Source organism: Mustela nivalis (assembly GCF_964662115.1).
Source record: "Mustela nivalis genome assembly, chromosome: 19".
Taxonomy (NCBI): domain Eukaryota; kingdom Metazoa; phylum Chordata; class Mammalia; order Carnivora; family Mustelidae; genus Mustela; species Mustela nivalis.
The window spans coordinates 2,948,179-2,973,471 of record NC_139038.1 but is presented as its reverse complement, the minus strand read 5'-3'; the positions used below and the strand labels follow the sequence as shown (position 1 = coordinate 2,973,471).

Genomic DNA, 25,293 nt, shown 5'->3' with positions numbered 1-25,293 from the left:
TACACCACCTCCCTCTCTGGGCTCTGCATCTCCCTTCCCTCTGTGTCCTGAGTTAGCCAGCTCTGGCCCCAGGGTCCTGGTGTCTCTCTCCACCCGCCCCTGGGCAGATCTTCCCTTTGCTGACTCTCTATTTGGATGTTCTAAGTCAAGACAGCCACCTGCTTCTTGTGGGGACCCTGGCCGAGGCAGTGTTCAATAAAACTTACCTCTGTCCCTCTCTTCCTGCAGAAGACCTCAGTGTCTGTAAGCAAACGGCTCACCTGCTCAGTTACCTACAGAGTCCAAGGTCAGAAAGAAGCAAACTCAAAAGGATGGTGGCCAAGTCCACTGACGGAGTCCATGTGTGTCAGCACAGAGGGGGCAGAGAGTGCCTCACGACAACTCTCCCTCCCTCCCTCCCTCCCTCCCAGATTCAGCTCAGGGTATAAGCAGCCCCTCCAAGTGTGGAACCCTATCAAACAGCAGCGAGCCAGCAGATCTGAGGCTCAGCCCCAGTCTGACTCCGCAACAGGGCCTATTAATCTGCCCTGTATCCGGGGGCTCAGCTCAGTCCTTCGGATGCGTCCAAATAAAACTCTTTATTTATTCTCTTCCCTCTCCCTCATAGAAGATAAAAGATCTGGCAGGAAGAGAGATTAAACTGAAAACTAATACAAATGAACCCGATCCATCTCATGGGAACTCTGATTTGAACTGAAAAAAAAAAAGAAAGAAAGAAAAAAAGTGGTGAGGGAAGGATTTGCTCCCTCCCAAGTCTCTGAACTTGAAGCTTGCTGAGAATTGGTGAAATGTAAAGGGCAGGTCTGTCCCTGACAATCCATAAGCAAAATCCCTTTAGAATAGATGCTCCTCCTGGTCCTCAGAAAGGAGGCCCGAGAGGCTCCTCTGAGGGGCTGGGATGTAGAATATTCTTTTGAGAAAGGAAAGCATCCCATAGAAGTTTCAATAGCTTTTTTCCTCCCCTTCAGGGATGCCTCTTGCTCCTCTGATCTAGAAGCCGAAGGAAACTTGGACTTTCCCAGTCAGGCTATTAAACACACCTCCACTCCACGCGGCCATCACTAATCTTTCTCTTGGCTTCAAGTGCCAGAATCCGCGAGGAGTTAATCACTCCTTTGCTCTGTGGATTGGTGAAAAAACAGGCAGTTTTCAGTCGCCATAAATGTACTGGAAGCTTTTTTTTCCCCCTCAGTAAAAAGAACCTTACCATGTTCTCAGTTAAAGGTATCCGAGGAAGAAAAAGACTTTTTCAAAGAAAATTTTCATTGCCGGAGGGCCTGTAATTATTACTTAGCCCTAATGTCTACATGGTAGCCTCTGTCTGGACACGCACTCACAGCTGTAACCATGAGAATCTCCTTGGGGAGGAGCCATTGTCTCCTCATATGGGTCAGGAAACGAAGACTCAGGGAGGTATAAATACTGTCCCCCTGGCCTTACAGGCCGTCACTTTCCAGACTCGGAGGCAGACCTAACATCACCAAAAGAGCAGCTGGGCCTCCAGCGTCTTCTTTGTGAGATGCAGTGGGAAGTACCGAGCGACATCCAGGCACCAGTGATACACACACACACACACACACACACACACACACATATGGTCCGAAAAACACACAAAACCAAAAGCTGATGCAAATTCCTTCCCGTCTCTGGGCAATTAAAGAGATGCAGGAACAAATGAAATGACATCCTGAGGAAGCAATCGGCATGGGACATAGTGGGACATCCAGACACCCTGGCCTCTTCACCAGACGAGAGCAGGGGAAAGGGAAGTGGGACTCTTATCGATCAAGAGACAGAAACACCAAAGTGATGGATGGACCTTATCTGGATCTGGATTTATATTCAAAGAATCAACTACAAACAGTCAATTTTTTTAAAAGCATTTGAAGAGGACACAAAGAAATGGAAAGATATTCCATGCTCATGGATTGGGAGAACAAGTATTAAAATGTCTATATTGCCCAAAGCAACCTACACATTTCATGTAAGCCACATCAGGATGCCAAGAGTATTTTTCTCAGAGCTGGAACAAACATTCCAAAGACCTGTAGGAACAACAGAAGACCTCAAATAGCCAAGTAATCCTGAAAAAGAAAAGTAAAATTGGTGGCATCACAATTCCAGACTTCAAGCTCTATTACAAAGCTGTGATCATCAAGATAGTATGGTCCTGGCACTAAAACAGACATATAGATCAATGGAACAGAAGAGAGAGCCCAGAAATGGACCCTCAACTCTATAGTAAACTAATCTTCGACAAAGCAGGAAAGAATGTCCAATAAAAAGTCTCTTCAACAAATGGTGTTGGGAAAAGTGGACAGCAACATGCGTAAAAATGAAACTGGATCATTTCCTTATACCACACCCAAAAATAGACTCAAAATGGATGAAAGACCTAAATGTGAGACAGGAATCCATCAAAATCCTAGAGAAGAACACAGGCAGCAACCTCTTTGAAATTGGCCATAGCAACTTCTTTCTAGATACATCTCCTGATGCAAGGGAAACAAAAGCAAAAATTAACTATTGGGACTTCATCAAAACAGAAAACTTCTGCATAGCAAAAGAAGCAACAAAACTAAAAGGCAACCAATAGAATGGGAGAAGATATTTGCAAAAGATGTATCTTATAAAGGGTTAGCATCTAAAACATAAAAAGAACTTATAAAACTCAACACCCAAAAAACAAATAATCCAGTTAAAAAAATGAGCAGAAGACACAAATAGACATTTTTTCCAAAGAAGACATCTAGATGGCCAACAGACATATGAAAAGGTGCTCATTGTCACTCATCATCACGGAAATGCAAATCAAACCTGGAGTGAGATATCACACTAGTCACAATGGCTAAAATCAACAACATAAGAAATAATGAATGTTGGTGAGGATGTGCAGAAAGGGGAAATATCATACACTGCTGGTGGGAATGCAAACTGGTACAACCATTTCGGAAAACAGTATGGAGGTTCCTCGAAAAGTTAAAAATAAAAATACCCTACTACTAGGTATTTACAAAAAGATACAAAACACAGCTTCAAAGGGGTACCTGTACCCCGATGTTTACAGCAGCATTATCCACAATAGCCAAATTATGGAACGAGCCCAAGTGTCCATTGACTGATTAATGGATAGACAAGAAGTGGTATATACATGCATTGAAATTTTGTTCAGCCATAAAAATGAATGAAATCTTGCCATCTGCAATGAGACAGAGCTAGAGAGCATAATGCTGAGTGAAGTAAGTTGGCCAGAGAAAGACAAATACTGTATGATTTCATTCCTCCGTGGAATTTAAGAAATGAAGCAAATGATCATGTTGTAGGGAGGGACCAAGAAACACTCTTAACTGTAGAGAACAACCCGGGTGTTGCTGGGTGGGGGGAGGTGGGCCGGGTGACGGGGTAACTGGCTGATGGCATCAAGGAGGGCACGTGTCCTCATGAGCACTGGGTATAGTACGGAAGTGATGAATCACTAGACTCTACACCAGAAACTAATATTACACTGTATGCTAACTAAATGAATTTAAATAAACACATAAAAAAAGCAATTTGGGCCATATAAATATGGACTGAGTATAAGATGATATTAAGGATTACCATTAATTTTGCTATATGTGATGTCATTTAGTTGAGCTATGTATAAAATCACTTAAAGTTGAAATGACATAATGTCTGGGATTTCCTTAAAAATACCCTAGCAAAACAAAACCAAAAAAAAAAAAAAAAAAAGGTGGGCACTCGATGAAACCAATATGGTAATATGTTGATGGTATCAAAAATGAATGCACGAATACCTTTGTGTATGTGTCATATTTTTCATACTAAAAAGTTTCTAGAAAGTGACTGTTTAATCGCAACATGGCCAGCATTGAGCATTGTGACCATCTTAAATCATGTTTGGTAGACGAAAAATGCGATTTCACTGATGCTTTGCCTTATATTTTTTACTATGAATGAGAATTAACTTCTTGCATTAAAACAACTTCCCCTGGGGCGCCTGGGTGGCTCAGTGGGTTAAGCCGCTGCCTTCGGCTCAGGTCATGATCTCAGGATCCTGGGATCGAGTCCCGCATCGGGAATCTCTGCTCAGCAGGGAGCCTATTTCCCTCTCTCTCTCTCTGCCTGCCTCTCTGCCTACTGTGAACTCTCTCTGTCAAATAATAATAAAAAAAAAAAAAAAAAAAAACCTTCCCCTGGGTTACAGAGCATTAAGTGGAAGACTTAAGATGCACATTTATTATTTTCTTAATGCTGATTCCACTGTGGTTTTGGCTACAATAGTCTGTGTACGGTGTCTCTTAAAATATAAGCTTTAGGTTATAATAATAATAATATACATAAAAATAATACCCATTTAAATAACCACCCACAAGATAAACTCCGCTGTTTCAATTTTACTCACTATTAGATCCTTCATACCTAGAAGCGTGCCTGACGTGGAGCAGGGGCTCGATCAGTATCTGTTCCGTGAAAGTACCTGCAATGTCCTGGGCACTGGGGTGACTTCATATGTACACAGGTAACCTTCACAAAACCTTGTGGCAGGTATGACCACCCTCACGTTCATATGTGAAAAGGAGACACAGAAGGATGGAATCACAGATCACAGTCTCATCTTTCCACCTTGGCAGAAACTCCCAGGTCAAGGCGACTTTGCTCTTTCCGACTTCTCATTACTGGTCATAGTTAGTATTGACTCCTGCAAGTCAAGAGCCGGGTCCCAGGGATGACCCAGAAGCAGAGCTACACTCTTGGCCCGAAGCTTCCGAGAGTCTCAGCCACGCCACACTAGTGAGAGGCTCTCCTTCCCCATGCTGGTTGTTTAGGATGTAAGTGCTCTGGATTTCTCAGGAAGATACTGCACACTCAGGATGGGTGAGAATCAAAGCCTGGGCACAAATTAAGTTGCTCTTTCCAATGGCTAAATGCCTCTCTGCATCAACAGTGGTAAGGCTGGCTGATGGCACGTACCCCTGATTGGAAGGGACAGGAGTGGCACTTGGCTTTTGTGTTCTTCCTTTTAGAACGCTAGAATTGCTGGTCTAATGATTAGAAGAACATCCCCAAATCCCAACCTAGTGACGTCCTACCAAGCACCTGACCTGCACTCCTTAAAACTTGTCAAGGTCGTTAAAAACGGAACGTCTGAGAAACCGTCCTGCCAAGAGGAGTCCAAGCACTGCTAATGCGGTGTAGTGTCCTGGGTGGGATCCTGGGTCAGAACTGAGTGAATGTGAATAAAGCATGGACTTTAGTTAATAATAAATATGTCAATATTGGTTCATTCATTGTGACCAATGTACCACATGGATGGAAGATGTTCCCAAGATGGGAAACCATGTCTGGCTTTTGGAAATTCTCTATCTCCCAATAACTCCGCAAACCTGAAACTATTCTAAAATAAACCAGAAGAGAAGAAAATGCCTGTCTGTTCATGCTGGAGTGGACCAGGAAAGGGAGGTATAAGCTGGGGTAAGTTGCGTGGGACCCACACGGGGAGGCCCTGTGCACTCCATGGGAGAAGAGAACAGAGCTGGGTGTGCGAGTGCACACAGTTCATGCAGGGAGGCGTGGACAGCAGGCTCAGAGCTGCTGCACAGCCGGGTTTCAAGCCACCGCGACCGTTCCTGACGCTGGAGCCGACGACGATGGGCTGTCCCACTGTTCCAGATGCAGCTCACTTCATCTCTCAGCGTTTGAGGGCCTGCTGTCCATGTGGTGGAGTGACAGCAAGGGGCCATGTCTTCCACAGCTGTGAACGGCAGTTGCTGAGTGCCCTCATGGTGGGAAGCTGGCGTCTGTTCTGGAAGGCGCAAGGACAGATGGGCCTGGAGCTTCCGGCCCACATTGGCACTGGCCCTGACTGAGGCTTCACAGAGACTCCTGGGGCTCTGAATTGTTTCCCTCAATGAGAGCCCCAAGCAACATGAGCCATCCAAAACCCAAGTCCACTCCGGGCATCATATGCCCATGAAGTGATGCGAGAAGTGTAAAAAAAACCAAAAACCAAAAACATATATATATATATATATATATATATATATACATACACACACAAAATTTATACTGATTATATATACAACTACACAAAAATTTCATATACATATAAAATTATCTATATATGTATGAAACACATCACAAAAATACATATATATTCATTAACGAAAACTTGGAAAATAGAGTATAAAAAAAAATGAAACCGAACAGGCCCAGGTACATTCTACTGCTTTTTAAAAACCATTTTCATGACTTCTCAAGCACTCTCTGCAATTATCTTCAAGTTTTTCAGACACTACTCTGACCTACGTTTCAGTGTCCAGCTCACTGAGCCACTGAAATTAATTTGGTGGGATGATCACTGTTTGCTTCTCAACAGTCAAGTGCCCTGAACATCCGGTTGTCACGAGAACCGAGAAATGGGGCTTCAAGGCCCAGACAACCTCTGTATGGCTTGGCTGCTCAGACCAAGAGTCAATCCCTGCCCCAAGCTCCTTGTCCGCGACAGGCTGGAGAGGGGACTCAGAGGCAAGCTCAGCGGGCACTACAGAACGGTGTCTCTTGGCTCATTCAAAGCTCGGCAGGACATTCCAAGAGAAGCACAGATAAAAACTAGTTCTGCGGGCTGCCTGGGTGGCTCAGTGGGTTAAGCCTCTGCCTTCAGCTCAGGTCATAATCTCAGGGTCTCGGGATCGAGTCCTGCATCAGGCTCTCTGCTAGGCAGGGAGCCTGCTCCTTCCTCTCTCTCTCTACTTGTGATCTCTCTCTGTCAAATAAATTAAATCTTAAAAAAAAAAAAAAAACTAGTTCTGCAAAGGGTAAAGACGACTCTGGTTACAAAGTGTTATGGACGAATGGATACAGAAGATATGGTCCATATATACTATGGAATATTTTGCCTCCATCAGAAAGGATGAACACGCAACTTTTGTATCAACATGGACAAGACTGGAAAAAATTATGTTGAGTGAAATAAGTCAAGCAGAGAAAGTCAATTATCATATGGTTTTGCTTATTTGTGGAGCATAGGAATAACATGGAGGACACCAGGAGATGGAGAGGAGAAGGGACTTGAGGGAAATTGGAGGGGGAGACTGTGGACTCTGAGGAACGAACTGAGGGTTTTGGAGGGGAGGGGGGTAGGAGGTTGGGTGAGCCTGGTGGGGGGTATGGTGAAGGACACGTATTGCACGGAGCACTGGGTATGGTGCATAAACAATGAATTCTGGAACACTGAAAAGAAATTAAAAAATAAATAAATAAAAATTAAAAATAAATAAGTAAATAAATTAAAAAACAAAACAAAAGAAAGTGTTACAAGACTGAGAGGCCTTGACTTTGTAGTTGCGCTGCAGTGTCCTGCTCGGCGGCTGGAAGGCACATTGGGAGGATGGGCCATTCTTGTGACACAAGACAACAAGGTCCTTGGGACGGACAGGATGCCACGGAGCCATCACACATATCTAGAAAGTGCACTGAAGCACAAGTTTGGAAGGATTCTGTGACTCGGACCTGCTCACGGCAACCCTGGGAAAGAAGCCTGAGGCCTGAGTCATGGGATGGATGGTCACAACCTGTAGGGTGTGGCGGAGGCCACCAGAGAAACCTGTGTCAGGGAACTCCCTGACCTGGGAGTGGGGAGGCAGCAGGGCCTCTCTCCTAAGACAAGGGGCCAAGAAGCAGACAGTTAAAGTATGGTGCCCCCCACTTAGGGAGAGCTTTCTCTGCTGGAGATATCATCAGAGCAACAAAAAGTGTGCAGAGCCAGAGGAAAGAGGCCCCAAGTGTGGCCTTCAAGGTCGAGAATGAAAGCGCTGAGCATCTGGGAACTAAGTGAGCCTCCCTGCCCCCACTACAGAAAGCAGCCAAAGCAACGCCAGGAATGGGCTTTGGGACATTATGCTCTTCACATCCAAGGGACTGGAAACTATGCACTGTGGGTGAGACCTCAGATGAGGCCAAGGCTTAGGCTGCAAGGGGATATGCGCTCCCAGACAGGACACGGGTGCTGAGCTGGAGAAGCCATCTGCTTCAGAGAGGTGGAGAGAAGTCAGGGGGTTGGGAACAGGGATTGGATAATTTCAGAACCGGAGGGGAACGGGGCTGTGGGCAGCAGCCACATCATGATGGTGGCGGTGTGCCCACGCAATGGGTCGGACCTTGGAGAGCTCGAACTTTGGCTGGCTGGAAGCAGGCGGCCCTCTCTGCATTAGCACCAAACAGTCATAGCAGTGTATGCGACAGGCTTGAAAGGGCCTGCCACAGGGGCGCCCCAGCAAGGGCTGCAGCAGCGCACCCCCCCCCGACATCTTCCTGGAGGGCAGGGAGCGGAGAGGGCGAGACCCCCAGCTCCCCACCTCAGCCCCTCTCTGGGACCAACGCACAGCAAGAGAACCACAATGAGTGTCGGTGACACAACTCTGTCTTCCCGCACGGATTTTAAAATTGGAGCAAATGCCATTAATGTGAGGTTCAATATGCAAAAGCCCCAAGAAAAATGAGCTGAGACATAAAATACTTCCTAACAACTCTGAGGCTATTAGTAGATACCTGCGTGAGCTATGTTTCAAAGACAGCATTAAAACGATTGGAAGCATAAAGAACAAAGTCTCTGCAATTTTGGCAAGCAAAACAGCGCAAAGCCTGTCAGCTTTTAAGCACATAATAGCAAGCTGGGATGAAGAAGTCGAACACGCGGTGCAGAGCCAGGCGGGAGTGGATTGCACTTGGGAGCAAAGGAGCTCATGGGGAGCGGGGTGCAGCTGCCGGGCGCTGGCTGAGAGGACTCTGGGACCGCAGAACAAAGAGCTGAGCCACACAGCTTAGAGTTATCCCTGTGAAGGACAAGGGAGCCCTCCTGCCTCCCCGAAGATTCTAAGCCCCGGAGAATGCCCCCCAGAAACTGGTCATAGGCCAGCCACTGACAGAAAGTGCCCTGCTTGAGAAAGCTGAGGCCATGGCACTGTCCTGTGCCCAAGAAGACACAGGCTTGGGGAAAGTGCCCCCTGGAGCCCAAAACATCCCCTGGGACTTGGCATGCTCCAGCCAGGTTAGCTGATGACCCGCCCAGGACAACGCCCCTTAGTGGGCTCGCAGATCCCAGGTCCAGCCCCTGGCCTCCCAGGGGTCTTCGGCACCCTTCCTTCCAGGAGCTTCAATCACCAATTCAGAATGAGCAACCTTCCTGCTCGCTCCAGCTGCCTCTGTCCCTCACACCAGGACAGAGCTGCCCACACACCCTGCCGGGTCCATCTGCCAGGTTCAAGTTGGTTCTCACGGCATCACTCCGTGACCTTGTATGGCCCTCTGGGGATCAGGACTGTGGTCTGGTCTCCCTTGGTCTCTGCATGTGCATGTGCGAGCGTGTATATGCACACACACACACACACACACAGAAGCTTTTAAAAAACATTTCAACATCTGAAGTGAAAATACATATAATATTGGATACAAAATGAAAATGAAAAATAAATAAACCCCTAAATAAAAAATAAACCCAAAATCATTAAGGAGGAGAGGACAGTGCTGAGCTCCTGGGAGGTAGTCCAGCTAAGCACTCAGTTCCGACTGCTCTGGGTTTCCTGGAGGCCAAAGAGAAAAGTGATATGCTGGACAGCAGAGTTTGAAAAGAAAGCTGCTAAGTCACCAGAGAGAGACAGGCATTGTCTCGGTGAGACACCCACCGTGCAGATCTCTCCGGCCTAGAAACGAGTATGGCATTAACTTGTGGAAGATAGTGTTCCTTTCGAAGTTAAGGGAAAATACCTTAATTTGGAGTGTGAGGCTCAAGACCCTGGCATCATGATGGGGACCAAGGCCCTTGGCGTGTCACCTTTTAACTGTGGAGGGCAGGACCTCAGGAATTCACCTCGGCTATGGAGCCGAGGACGTTCATAAGAGGAAGTTGTAGGCTATTGTTACATGGAATATTGCTATTTTAGGAATAACTGGCCCGACAGAAGAAATTTCCATAAAGATATTTTAAAAATCATAAGAACTGTGAATAGGAAGAATGTACTAGATCATGAAGAATTGTTTCAAATCAAGATCCTGTTCATTTATATGAGCAGGAACAGGCTGCAGGGGAATGAGGCCTGCTGAGTGCTGGTCCTTGCAGGAGAAGGACGGACTGAGAAGGGCCACAGGGGCGCCGCCCAGCAGGTGGAAACATTTTGTACCTTACTTGAGGTAGGAGCTATGTGGTGTACGTGTATTTGTAAAAAGTCACTTAAGATCTCCGCATTTCAAGATATGCGAATTATTTACCAGTATGCAACAGAAGATCACTATCATATGTAGCAGTAAACCCCTGGCAGACATTCCACTGAGATCAGAGGATGAACAAGAGACTCGCTACTAGGCTGATTATTCTTTTAAATTATTCTGGCCAACCCTGTAAGATTAAAAAAGAAAAAAGGAAAAAACAAGTCCTTATTATTTGGAGTAGATGTGACTGTCTACCTTGAAAACTTAAGAGGATCAACTGGAAAATCATTAGAATAATAAGAAAATATGGAAAGTGGCTAGACAGAAGACAAACACTCGAACATCAGGACTATTGCAGTATCCCAACAATGTGAGCTACCTCCAAGATGGAATAGAGGGAAAATCTATTCCTAGTAGCAACAGAACAGAATCTTGGCACAACTTTCACACAGAAGTACAGAGCCTGTGGTGTAAGCCAGCAAGCTGCCCTACATGATATAAAAAAGGAGCTAATGAAATGGAGAAACAGGTTATTTTCTAGGTGGAAAGACAGAACCTCCAAGAAGTCAGCTCTCATAAAACTCATGATAGGTTTAACATCACTAACAAAAGTCAATGGAACTATTTTTGAAAGCTGACAAAATAATTCCAAATTTTTTTTTCAGAAGAATAAACAGGTGACAAGAACTAGCAAAATTCTTTTTTTAAAAAAGATTTTTATTTATTTGACAGAGAGAGAGAGAGATCACAAGTAGGCAAAGAGGCAGGCAGAGAGAGAGCGGGAAGCAGGATCTCTGCTGAGCAGAGAGCTCAATCCCAGGACCCTGAGATGATGACATGAGCTAAAGGCAGAGGCTTTAACCCCCTGAGCCACCCAGGCACCCCAAGAACAGCAAAATTACTAAAAGATGAAAGAAATTGCTTTATCAGTTATTAAAACACATTTCAGAACCAAAACAATTAAAATAGAGACCAGGCAGAAAAACAGACGATTAATGAATGGGTCCAAATAAACCCCAAACAGACCTTTATAGAAATAGGTCCTCTTCATATATAAAAAAGGGGAAAAAATCCATAAATAAATGGAATAGTCATGGAATTTTGTTGGGAAAATGAATGTCATTTGGAAAAAAATAAAAATCACATGTCAGGATTTTCATCTAAATTCCAGATGAATTTAAGAGTTAAATATATAGGGGCGCCTGGGTGGCTCAGTGGGTTAAGCCACTGCCTTCGGCTCAGGTCATGATCTCAGCGTCCTGGGATCGAGTCCCGCATCGGGCTCTCTGCTCAGCAGGGAGCCTGCTTGCCTCTCTCTCTCTCTCTCTGCCTGCCTCTCTGTCTACTTGTGATTTCTCTCTGTCAAATAAATAAATAAAATCTTAAAAAAAAAAAGAGTTAAATATATAAAAAAGTAAAGCTTTAAAAACAAGAAGAAAACTTACAAGAACCTGTATTTTATGCTTGTGTTGAACTATCCAACCAAATATACAAGTAATGAAAGAAATCACAGAGGAAAATATTAACAGATTTAACTATGTAAAAATCAAATACTTCCGTATGTCAGAAAGTAATACATAAAAATTAAGAGTAAAAAGCAAACTGAAAGAATATGTGTCATACATGACAGAGAAAACCCTAAGGCTTTACAAAAGCAGAGGAAAAGAAACAGACAGATCATAGAAAGGAAGTACAGAAAGCCAAGGAACTTGGAAAAATGTGTTCAGCAGGACCACTAATCAAAGAAATGCAAAGTAAAAATCTTCCGAACGCAGACATAGGAGAGTATCTTTGCAAGCTTGGGAGGAGGAAAAATATTCTTACAAGTTTCCTTCTAGGTATTTTCATTTGTTGGTGCTCTGCCTTCGCTGTGCCCTCAGGGCCTGGTTTGCTGCCAGGGTAATTCAGCACCACTGGAGCAGGTGACCTGGAACGGTGCTCCCCATCCCAGAGCAGGCCTGGGACAGCACCCCCCAGAGCAGGAGCCTGGAAACAGTGCCCCCTCCCCAGAAGATCTAGAATAGTGCCCCCCAGAGGAGAAGACCTGGAGAGAGTCCCCCCCTCTCCAGAGAGGCTCTAGAACAGTGCCCACCCCGGACAGGGAGACCTGGGACAGCACCCCCTCCCTCCGAGAGCAAACCCTGGGAACAGTGTTCCCTGGAAGGGGAGACAGGGGACACTGCTCAGAGGAGATGCTACAAGGAGTTGACTAGAGACAGAGTGGCAGGAATGGGGAGAGAAATCCCGCAGCCTTGGATATTGGCGGGTGCAAGGATCCACGGGCCGTGCCTTGTTGCTAAAGCTAATGGGCAAAGCAGTGAGTGGCTGGAGGTAAGTCTGGAGAGGCAGGTGGCAGCTGGGTGACGAAGGGCTCTGTATATCACGCTCGTCAGCCTAGAATCTATTCTTTAAGCAATGAAATGTCTCTGGTGGAATCACGGCTGGTTGTGTGGCCAGAAGATGGCCTAGGGACCAGTCTCCAGGCCGTGCAGAGCCCTATATACTCTGGGGGAGCAGAGTACATAGCCAGCCCCGCTGCAGCCCCTTCTCTGAGGGACCTCTGAAAGGTTTCTAGCAGGGGCTTCACTTGGGCACATGTGAATTTCGAGGGCTCCCGCTGATGGCCCCGGGGAGGGCACACTGGAGGAAGTGAACTGGAACGGCTTGTCTGATGGGGTGAAACTAGTCAGGGACAGAGGCTGCAGGAACAGAGGGGGCAATGGGTTGGAGAAACATTTATGAGGTAAACCTTACTATCTGTGGGGAACAGAGTCAAAACGATGTTTGTTTAACTTGAGAAGGAGCAACTGTGGGGGAAACATGATGAGCTCTGACAGTATGAGTTTGCTGAGCCCATGGGACAGCTGGGCAAGGATGTGTGGGGGACATCTGGTCACGTGAATCTGGGGTCCAGGGCCGAGGTCTAGGTCACAATCACGTTTTAAGGGACAGCCCCCTGGCAACAGGTGAGTTGTGGTGGCACGGGGCCACTAGCGGTGGGGGGGAAGAGGAGGTGAAGACCCATGAGCTGAGCAAGGAAAGAAAGGAATGTCGACATTGTAGGGGAGAAGAGGAAAGGAGGTCTCCAGACAAGTCACAGGAATGGCCAGAGGATTGGGAGAAGAAGGGCTAGGAAGCCAGAAGGAGGCAGGAGTCAAGTCAACGGAACAAGTTGCTCTGGGTGGCGGGAGATCAAGGGCACGGGCTGCACAGCTGTTGGGGAGGACCATAACCGCTCCCTGCATCTGCCCTTCAGGACCAGGAGGCTCTGGTCTCTGCAGAGAAAAGAGGAGGGTAGGGCTGGGAGGAGGAGGAGGGATTTTCGTGAAGCAGAAAGAGTCAGGAGGGAAGGAGAACTGGAAGAGAGAGGGCATCAGGCATTAATTCCTGGAGGACCTGGGACAGAGGGGCTGGCTTTCATCTCACAAGGGACTGTTGTGATTGCTGTCAGTCGCTGTACTTCAAGTAAGCTCTAGATTTCTATTAGTGTGCATGCCTTTCAATAGTAACAATTACAAAGTTACCTTATATTTTAATTAAATTCAAGTATTGTAAGACGTGATGGCAAAACCACAACTGTGAACACCTGGCTCTATTAAAAAAAAGGGAAGGGAAGAATGAAGCTCCGGGCTCTGCATAAAGGTGCTTGTTCCCCGTGACTGCTCATGGGGAGACGTGCGCTACGGTGTAAAAAAAAATTCATAGGAAAGAGACAATCTTTCCAGCTGGAGAAAGACCTCAACTCTTCTATTTCAGCAGTGGAATAAATGCCTTAGCGCAGCTCAGGGAACACATGCAAAGGGCTCAGTTTGAGGATTAGATTAAAACAAGGTTCGCCTCTCCCAAAGATCAGGGTTATCGCGAAAGCTCATTCGATGAGTACCTGTGATTCTCATACTGTATGAGGCCAACTCACGCGTCTGAAAGAATACATTTTTTTTAAAAAAGGTAAAATTACGGCTCTCATCCAAATACAAAATGAACACATGCTAAAGATTTTAGGCAGCTCATTAATTCAGGAAGGAACCAGTAAGGTGCTCCAACAGGATGAAAAGTGAATTCGAAGTGCACACTCCAAATGAATTCACATATAGATGCAAACCCGGTTAATGTCTACAGAGTGATAACCGGTTACTGCAAGACCCACTTATAACCCAGACATGATTTATTTGCATTTCTATGGATGAGAATTATTCTCATTACCCTTCAGTTCTGTCTGAGCCACGGAGCTGTGGAACAGCTTGAAAGCAATGGAAAGTGTGGGCATCTAGAGACAGCCAGCCCCGAAGGCTGCCGGATGAGACGCCTGGTAATGTGGGTTTGATCTGTCTCTGAGTCCACTTCAAAGCCCTCACAGTTTCTTCTGGCAGTCTCCTGCCTTGTTATCATAATCATCTCAAAGAAAGATTATTCTTGATCCAACTCAACAAGCACTTAAGAGACTGGGCCAAATGCTCTAGCTGTTCACCAGAATTCTCGACCAGTTCACTGCATCCTTGCTATGAGGCTCTCTTAACCCAGGACCCCCAGGGTCCCCTTGCCTGCAGACCCCGTGTGCTCTCAGCCCTGCCCGGCAGGTACCTTGAACCAGGCCTTCAGATGCTGCTGGCCTCTTTGAATCCCCATTCAGTGAAGAGAATGATCACACCCCACAGAGAGGCAGTCCTCTGGGTGCCCGCGAGGCCCAGTGTGCTCTCTGTGGAGGGTTTCGACTCTAGGCAAGTGCACAGACAAAGGCTCAGCGGAAGCTGCAGAGTTCTGCAGAGTTCTGCTTCTGGAGAGGCCCTCTGGTAATGGCTGGCGTGTGGCGAGGGCAGGTGTTGCTAAGGGCCTGCCGCCACCACAGAACCATGCCAGTTTGGCCCCTGCAGGAGCCACGGTTTCCAGGAGAACGGCATGCTGATCGGCCTGTGAGGAGGAGCTGGCTGCAGAGAGTGGCCCGAGTAGCCGGGTGGATGGAGTTATTTAGAGTCGTCTGCTGGCACAGTGCAGAACGTAGGCCAGATACAATTTCCATTTTAGTGTATTGCTGCTAAGCTGTTCTTTCTGACCATAATTAGCCAGCATGTTCAGCTGTTTCTTAAGGGCATTGCTTCCTAGTAAAAATAAAAACCAGATCCTTGGCTCAGGAGACAGTGCAGGTCTTCCAGTTTGCCATGGCAGAAACAAGGCCCACCATGCAACCGGCAAGGCTGTGAACTGTTTCGGCAAAGCCCACAGAAGTATTTTGCACAGTAGAAATCGGGATCAGCACACAGATAAGCACATCTTTCCACTCTAGGTTCTTCATGTAATAATATTTTGAGCAGTAATAGTAAGAGTATAGATCACTCTGGACTCTTCCATATCACAGTCTCTCTAGGAAAAACAGATGGGAGTTGGAGCCAGCTCCAGAAAGTTCCAGTCAGGAGAGACAGACACTAATGAGGGACTAATGATGTTCTTAGACCCTCAGACCCGCAGGCATGTGAAGCGACTGAACGGCCACAGAGAGGACCCGTGTATGCCAGGCTCTCTGCCGGCTGTCACAGGTACAGGGAGAATCGGGCTCGGCCCGCCCTTATGGGGTTCACAGTCTCCCCGGAAGACACACATGTAGACCAGTAACTATCATACACAGTGCCAAGTACTCAAGGGATAATATACATAACGGTACAGAGACCCCAAGGAGGGAAAGAGGAAGCCCACCTGGGCATGATGGGGGTGTGGGTCAAGGACAGCAGGGAGGAAAGCCATAACTGAGCTAGGACACGAAGAGTGAGGGAGAATTTTCCCAGGCCAACACTTCCATGGCACCTGGCAATGTCCTAGCCCATTCCCCACTGTCTGTCAAAGCTGGCTATTCTTGCCGAGTCTCAAGGCTCATGCTTTGGGGCCTTTGCTGAGGCTGCCCCGTCCTCTGCCTGGCCCATGCGATAACCCTGTTCCCTTCGAAGGTTCTCTGCTTCACCTCCCAGCTGGTCCCTCTTATACGGGGTCTCACAGCACAAGGGAGTCCTCCCGTGGGAGCTCGTTATGTGGCAGGATGTGGTGATGAGTGTGACCTTCTCCCTGCTGTTAACGAGCAGAGACGGATCACCTCGGCCCTGCAGCCCAGCAGCTGGCAGAGTGCGGGGGGTGAAGCCAATGCCTGGTTGGGATTTAGTGTTGGGTGAGCGGACGCACCGGTGGAAGGCATGACGGCTCAGGAAGTCTGCTTCCTGGAAGAACCCAGCACACATGCCATCTGCCGAGAAAACAGCAGGTATGGTGTTTTGAAACGATGTCTTATTTTGGTAACCTGAGGAGAGTGGTGCATTGGTCTTAAGGGAGAGGGTCTAGAACTGTAGTCTGAGGGTGTCACAAAGGGACTTGACCAGAGAGAGCTTTGTTTTGGTTCACTTGCCAGGTGCCCACCAGGTGTCAGGACTGAGGAGACAGAGACTGGCGAGCCTGGTCCTGGTCTCAAGGACGCAGATGGCCAGCGGGGTCTGAACTCCGAGGGCAACACTTCTGCTCCTGCCTCCACCATCTCCATACAGAAGGTTCTCACAGGCTGCATGAGCGCAGCAGCCTCAGGAAACCCTCATCATCTCAGGAAGGTTATTTTAATAAAGAATGCCGATGCTATCCCCCCTCGACCAGAGCTGTGGAGCTGAAGCCACGATGGACAGTGACATGCAGACTGGGTTCCATTCATACCCAACCCCCAGAGTTTGAGAAAAGAGACCAGGTGGGCTGTCAGGGGTTCCCCGGGAAATGGGGACCAGGACCTCGGGCAGCCTGGCTCTTAGAGGGGCTCACAACCCAAGCCATCACAGCTAAGGGTGTAAACTGAGAAACCCAGGCGATGGGACTCACATCTTGCTCCTGGGACCTCCCTCAGGGGACCGTCTTGGGAGCCACCACCCTTCAATGAAGGCAGCTTTGCGGAGTGGGTCCCTTTCACCTCCGCACAGATGGAAACCTACGTGTGCCCTCCTGGGTCCGTATTCATCTCAGAGCCACAGCAGAAGTGCTAGGAGGAGACTCTGCTCCACAGACCGTCTCTGTAGCTGCCCAACGCTCGTTAAGAGCACAGGCTGTGGAGGCAGACAGCCCTGGGGGAACCTGCCATCACCTCCCACGGGCCCTGTGATCCCGGCCAGTGACTGACCCCGCAACTCAGCAGCCTCTGCAGGGACATGAGCGTCAGACAGGCCCTGCTGCAGTGTGAGCATGTGGGGATCAGAAGGAGGATCTCTTGTAGGAGATGAGGGGCAAGTGTGAGAGATCGTTAGGAGAGAAGGTGAAGTTACTCATTATGGGACATGCAGCTGGGTCGGCGGAAGTGAGCAGGGCCCACCAGCCTCGTGCACTTCTGCCAGCCTGACTCAGGTGATGGGACCCCGAGAGGGCACCATTCCTAGATGTCCTGGAATAGAGACCCATTTATCAAAACAATATCCTGAGAAGACAACCCATGGGCCCGTGACACGGAAGTCCAGAAGCCCAGCTCCTTGTGGTCTGGCTCACTCCCCCATGGGGGAGGCCCGGGGAGGACTGCGGGAGCACGGGGGAGATAACATGATAAAGGGAGAGTGGCGGGGGCAGGTGCCACCACGCAGGCACCCCGGACAGTGGGTTTCATTGTAAGCCCTGCAGGGTGTATCCAGGGAGGACACATCCTTCATGTTTTAAGATGTTTCTGCTTGTGGCAGAATGCTTTGGAAAAGAAGAAGAGTAGAAGCAGGGGGATAAGTTAGAGGCTGTCTTGGTGAGAGAGAACGGGGCCTACAGAGCTGGAGAGGGGTATAGGGACCAGCTCATCCTAGGACACAAGCCAGCAGCGTGGGTGAGCTAGGGACGTGGGCATGGGCCGGGCAAAGGAGAAAAGAACCGAGGACTCTTCTTGGCCTGCCAGCCTGAGCAACACAGGCCTCCCCAAGGGTGCCGTGGGGCTGGATCCGAGACTTGAATGCTCACACTAATGTGGTGAAGACCGCCAGGGTTAAAAGGACTTGAAATCACAGTCTGAAGAATTCACACAGCCTCACACGGAAGCATGAGGCCACCAGAGATGGGGAGGGGTGATGCTCTGTGTCTGACTCCAGAGGTCCGGGCAAGGATGCTGAAGACCAAGATCTCTTTTCAGGGAAAAGAGGTCCCTTGAAATCACAGGAATGCCCATGACTTCCTAAGAAGAGATTGCAGGTGGCAGGGAGGAGAGATGTTGGGGAGCCCGTCACATGGCCCATGGGGAGGAGGGAAGGACCAGCAGGGCTGAAGCAAAGCCAGAACATGCTGACCGAGGCCAACAGGTGGAAAAGGCGCAGGCCCGGGAATACTTAGCCCTTGTCTGCGCCAGAGGAAACATGCAAAGACACCAACTAGCATTGTGCTTGGCTCCCAGCCAGCCCCAGGTGGAGGCAGACTGTTCCCCAAGCTCAAGTTTTCGCAGGGGGACGGTGCTGAACGGGTGTGTGCGTGGCCTCCCTGTGGCGCCTCGGCCTCCAGATCCGGGCTCTTACGGGAAGACCCCAGGCTTCCTTCTCATCCCTCCTGGGTGCCCAGGTCACCTTCTATCTCCCCCAAAGCCAGAGGTGGGGTTTTCACTGGAACTCTGCAAAGCATCCGTAGCATTTGACCAGTCCTTTGGGGTCTGAGCCCGAAGTAAAGGTGGAGGGTGTCACGTGTACAGAGAGCAATCTGACAGCTGTCCACAGCAGTGACTCGGCTTCACTACTTACTGTTCTCAGACAGCTCCACGATGTAATAAAGCACCGGGCTGTTTCCATCAAATGGTCGAACCCAAGACAGCATTACCGTGTGGCTGTGGGAAGAGTTCAGGCTGGCCAGCAGGTTCTGAGGTGAGTGAGGCAGTTCACTTGGGCACAAAGGAACAAAAAGAGAAGAGCGCACATCAGAGTCCACGTTTAGCCTGGTCTTTACGCTGCACAGTCCTGGTGGGCAACGCCTGGGAGATGGAGAACATAAAATATGCCCCAAACCCAAATGCTCCTCCCCCACGGCCCCCCAAAACCCTTCCTTGTTCACAGTGTTGTTTTTTCTACCAGAAATTTGATCTGATCCTTCCCGTGGAGATTATGCACCCGACGACTCTAACTTTCGTTGGGTGCGGAGGGCCAGTATCTATACAGTACGAATATTTAATTGAGAAAACTCCATCTGCAATTATTTCTTACAACTTGAAGCTGTTAATGGAAATGCAGGAAGCCATCACCAGGAAAAAGCTAGGAAGTAAGACTGAACACGAGAGTTTTGGACGCTAGCTATGGGGTCCTTAGCTGAAGCGCCGCATGAATTCCTGGAGGTCTCCCTATTGACGGCAATGGGCTGTGCTCATTCCATCTTCTGCTGGGTAACAAACAGGGTTTGGGGGAAGGACTCAGGGGAATGTGGAGAAAACTGTAACTAATAAATGCCCTGGAAACGGGGACTAACACATCAGCAGGGCTCTAGAATGGAAACACAATGAGAGCAAATGAATACCGCCAACTGTTTACGGGGATTTACCACGGACAAAGCTTCAAAATCCAGCTGCATGGTTTCTGCCACCAAGGGTCCACTGCCAGACGATCCTAAAAGGCCCCAGGCTGGGGTTTTCCCTCTCCATCTCACGGATCGGGGGCAGCACCCTGCTCCATGGCCACTGTTGGTAACGGTTTCTTCTAGAAATGTCTCCAGGCGGTGGTGGGAGAGGGGTTCCACGTGGACCTGATTCACCCACTAGCTAGGTTTTGGTCTCTCTTAGGCATCAATTACTGCTGGCCCACATAGGTCAGCACAAAAAGCCATAATTATGCTTGATATTTTTAATTTTAAAAATGTACTCATTACACTGTGAAATTTATTAAGCTGTTAGATGCTTGTAGCTACCTAAGAAACACGGCTCTCTCTAACCCAGGCACACTGTTAATAAACAGAATAATATTTCCAGGGTAGACTGAAACTTTAAATTAGTACAATAAAGAAGCAACGTGAGCCCGAGACGTTGGCTTGTTTTCCCTTTAATTGTGAGTTGGTTTTAAATCAGAGGGACCTGTTTGTTATTTCTCTTTGAGTTCTCCAGTAACTGATTCTCCCTTAAATGCCCAGTAAAGGCCAATCTGAAGGGAATGTCAGCGTAAAATACTTAAACTTCTCCCACACCCCATTTCCTATTGAGATCAGTTTGTTCTGAAACCTACACCAAAGTTGTTGAAACAGTCCCCGTGACAACAAACTGAGATAAACTTGGATAAATAAGCCGAAATAAGACTGTGGTATCGTCAAGTGTTGGTCTGGTCTTCACCCCAGGATCCTGAGGTAGAACTCTAAACCCCTGGAAGTTCCTGAGGGACAGTCTTAGATCTTCGCGGGGTCACCGTCGGGCCACACCTGAGTTTATGCCAACAACGGCACTCAGGGCGGCCCCTGCAGAGTTCCAGGAGGGGACTCGCTGTGCTGGAAAGACCAACCATGTGGTTAGAGGGTTGGCTCTTTGAGCCAGTGAGATCAGCTAGACCTTGTGATCTCCTGGAAGGAGAGGGGTGGGAGCTGGGGACTGAGCTCAGTCATGTGGCCAGCAACTAGGACATCCCAGTAAAATCTCTGGACACCGAGCTCGGTTGAGCTTCCTGGTCAGTCATCAGACATCTGTGTGTCAGGAAGATGATGCCTCCCGAAGACGCAGAAGCTGCGTGTTGGGGACCCTCCCAGACCTTGCCCTTGCCTCTCTTCATATGTCTGGACTTGATTTTATTCGTTATAATAAGACAAATATCCTAAGTAGGGAACTTGACAGAGTTCTGAGACTTGTTCTAGGCAGTCCTCCACCCTGCTGGGGTCATGGGAAGCTCCGAGCGCTAGTGAGCTGGTCAGAGTCACAGGTGGCCTGGGGGCTGTGGAACTGTGGCTGGTGTGGGAAGCGAGGAGCGATGCCAGTGCCCTTCAGCTGTGAGCTCCGTGCTGACTCGAGGGGATCAGGCTCACACTGTAAAGACTTCCCCTAAAGTACGAGGTTTTCTCACACGACGAACACTAACCGGGAAGGCTGACTGGGTTAGTTGGTGTCCCAGGCTGTTTTTCACTCAGGACACTGCCATGCACTGGCCTGAGGGCCACCCCCTCTCACTTCCAAGTCGGGAGGAGAGATGCACATGTAGCCCCAAGGCTTGGAAGCAGATCCAGGAGCCGTAAGAGCCTGGAAGGACCAGGGTGATGGAAAGAGGCACTGGGAAGTCCTAGGAGGATCTCACAGTGGGCAGGAGGCAAGTCCAAGGACACATTTCAGAGGAACAATTTCTGGAGGCTGACACTGCTCATAACTTATTCTTCCCACCAAAGCCAGGGTGTTAGGTTGCTCGCCTTCTCTCAATCAGTGGTTACACACCCATCCCCGCTCCCACGTTCACTGTCACACACATCTAAGTAGTCGCTACGTCTGACCTACTATACCTGAGAAATGGCCAGAACACCAGCCCCTCATTGCCACAGACCGGCCTCAGCACAACTGACACTGGCTCTCCAGAGAGCCATGACACGCAACCCTCCCGAAGGGCCTGCTGGCTGCTTCTGCACAGGGTCATGCCGTGAACTAGCTCCCGCATCCGCTGTGACCCCCTCCCACACTCTTTAGCCCCCTCCCCACACTGGGTGCTCTCCTGAGAGCATCAGACTTCCAGCAGCTCCCTGAGCAGAGCCATTGCATGAGATGTCTCATTGACTGGAGGAGGGTCATGCCAATCAGAAACTCAGCCTCCAAGGCTTGGTCTCCCTCTCACTTTCGACTCATTCTTGAGCAGAACCAATCACTTCTACCTCTTGATTCTCATTGCTGTTTATAGATTTTTCCATTCACCAAACATCTTGAAGCCCTACAGGGGCCAGAACCCCACTGTATCCTGTCTGATTATGGATCTGCCTTTCTATAGGGTAGGAAATTTCTCTCCTTCCTTCTTAGCCTCTTTCCCTGGATCCCAAGGGAGAGGCTGCTACTTTCCTGCTCTCCCAGAGCCGACAAGCTACGCAAGGAGGGGCATGAGGTCCATATGCAGACTGGGACACCTCAGGTCAAGAGCCACAGGATGGTTCTGAAGATAAGGTTGGGCTGGAATGCAGGGCAGGGCTGCATCAAGGATCAGCTTATGGGGGAGGGGGCGGGCACATGGCTGGAGGTGTACGGTGGAGATGGAGAGGAGGCTCCCTTAGGCAGAAAGGATAAGGAAGGAGAATGGCCTGATGGCAAGGCTAAGATTGGGGGTGGTTTGGGGGGTAGCGGTGGGAACACAGGGTTTGCACTCGGTCACAGAGGAAGGCAAGTAAGAGATACATGTGTTTAAAATTTCTGGGCTAGCTCTGTAACATCGACTTTCCAGGGCTGGAACCGGGACCCCACGGGTATGGTAGTTCACTGGAAACTGTCCCAGGGACTGGATAAAATACCACATAACATCTGTGTATTGGTCGGGAGAGAGGACAGATTCGGAGATAAACGCTGGGTGAGAGGTTAAGGAGGGAGTCAGGCATCCAGTGAAGGGGCACACAGCATACCGGGGACAAGCCTGGCAGAGTGGCCCTTCTGGACCTTGAGTTTAGATGAACTGGACCCAAGCCTGTAGGGGAACAGGCTCCTATTAGACAACAGGAGTGTCAGCTTGCGGCCCCAGAGAAACTACTGCATCTCTGTACACCCTGTCCTGTGGCCTTGCGTGGGCCACGCTGGATCCACTTATAAATCTTGAAAGCACATCTTTTCCACACCTGGGAAAATATGGGGGGTCTTCCACTCAATTTCAGATCACGCTTCTCTCAGCCTAAAATGAGAGCTAAGAAATACCCAATCTGACAGGTAACCAGACAGCTTTTTTCTGGGGGAGTGGAGTGTTCCGTAGACTATGGGCCAGTCACAGCCACTCTGGGAGTGAGAGAAAATGACCTGAGCACTTGCCCCTGGAGGGTGCTTGTGTGCAGTGCCTGCCTGCCCCTCAGAGCTGGCGGAGTCTCACTCAGGCTGTGATTCTAGTAAGAGTGGTTTCTGACTTCCCTCCTCCTCGCTGATCAAAAGCCACCAATGAACGAGAAGGCCCTAGGGCCTGGCAACATGGCAGCCAGGGGCCTGAGATGGAGGGGAGATTGAAAAGACTTTGGAACTACAAAGACAAAGTAGACCTGAGACATTCAATGTAGGAACAGGGAGCTACAAGCCCAGTGGTGCCCAAGGATATGACGTGATGCATCAAGAAACAATGAGCCTCCATCCACCACTGCCCCCACAGAGTCTTCTTCATGGGCTCAAGGTCACGCCCAAGATGGTGGCCCAATGAGCAAGTGTAACCTTTTACATACACCACAGGACTTGAGAGTCGGAAGGAAATTTAGATTTTTTTCTAGTTCTGGCCTCAGTCCTATAGGAAAATCCCCTTTATAGTATCTCTTGTGTTCAGTACTACTTGCTTCTCAATGCAAAGAACTTTTTAATATACATTGGAAACGTAAATTGTTTCTTTAAATGATAAGTTTTGGTTATCAAGAAAATTAAGCTTTGTGCAATACTTGACTGACCCATCAATAACCGATAAAGGAGGCTTTAATATATTCTGAATCCATTTCAGAGAATCTTATCTAATAGGAATAGATTGTGTCTCGGCATTTCTCTGCCAGCTTTGAAAGGAGATAAATGATCAGGACAGTGACTCACAGACAGTGATATTCAGACAGGGTGACAGATGAAAGGGATCCGGGAGCAATGGGAGTGAAGTCGGTGCTGAGTCACGTTGTAATTTAAAGAGAGCTGGGGGGGAGTCACCATCAAGCAAATTACATCACAAGACTATTGGAGATGAACAAGAAACCAAGACTGTATGGGAAGGAGATTAAGCCAAGTGCGTTAGGGGAAAACAGCTTTGAAAAAGACATGAAGCAATTGGCAAAATTGTGGCCATGGGGGGATTCACTGTGCAGAACAGGGTCAACTGAGTATTTTTCCAGGTGGAAGCGCTGCCCCTTTAATGCACAAATGATGATCCCGGTCAAACCCATCTTCTCCGACCTCACCCAGAGAATGAAGATGATGGGAGCCTGAGAGCCATCGAGAAGCTGTATTAAATTGTTCACTCCTTATTATGGCTTTGTCAGATGTTGCTTTATTAAGAGAAACTTTGCCCACTGCCTCAGGGACTGATCATCAAGTCAGCTCCATAAATTAGGTTTTTCTCTGTACTCCAGGCTCCTAAGAATTAGTCTCTGATCTCAGAAGGAAAGATGCAAAGCTAATTGGGTCTTTAAATGATTAATAATTACTCAATCCATAAAACCCTAGGAGCCTGGTCCCCTGGGTGTGTTCAATATAGCAAGATGCTTTGGGGTATGGGGCCATCCCAACCTAGCTCCTTCCTGTGAGGCACCTGTGAATTAGCAGGGAAGACACGGCCACCCAATCAGTGACCGGCATCTCATGATGGCCTGCATATGGTTAATTTACAGGGCACAACGTAGGACCATGGGGATTTGTGGGAGCCTCTCCTCTCAGGGAGGCGATGAAGGCAGACCCCTCATGAATTAGTCTTCCTCTGTGATACCAATTACACAAGCCCAGTTCAACCTCATGGAGGGAGTTGAGGCTCAGTCTGATGTTTACGGGACATTTATACTTGGCACTGTTCCAGGCACAGAGGGCTCAGCAGCAGAGAGACATACGTAGTGGGTCTGAAGGTCACAGAGTGTGGTCAAAGAGAAAGCAAGATAGAGGGGAAACTTCCTGGCCCTGGGTGTGGGAAGGCTGCCCTTGCTGAAGGAGTCATGGCCCTTCTTGTGAGATGGTAAGGGAGGAAGAGGAGCTGTGATTTATCGAACACCCACCTGAAACTGGCTTCCAGGCCAGGCTTCTACAAACACTGGTTCAGCCAAACCTCACAACAGCCCTATATGGCCATGACAATGTGTCCAGCTCACGGTAGGGAAAACCAAGGCTGAGACATGGCGGCTAACTTGCCCAAAGTCAGGAAGCGGGGTGTTCAGTCCCACCTGGCTGGTGGGCAGCACCCCGCTGAGGATCTGCTGGCCCCTATAGTCCTGCCAGGACTGTGCCTTCTTTAGCACTGTCCTAGGGGTAAGGCGACACATATT

General features: G+C 48.6%; 1 protein-coding gene across 3 annotated transcripts in view; it reads right to left on the bottom strand.

Moving 5' to 3' along the window:
* The window catches only part of SDK1 (sidekick cell adhesion molecule 1), an 869,284-nt gene that overhangs the window by 186,653 nt on the left and 657,338 nt on the right, over positions 1-25,293 (bottom strand). For all 3 annotated transcript variants that reach the window (XM_082714190.1, XM_082714191.1, XM_082714189.1), the window contains exon 14: positions 18,915-19,051. In XM_082714190.1, coding sequence (XP_082570316.1) covers positions 18,915-19,051 — 137 coding nt within the window. The remainder of the gene's footprint in view (positions 1-18,914; positions 19,052-25,293) is intronic.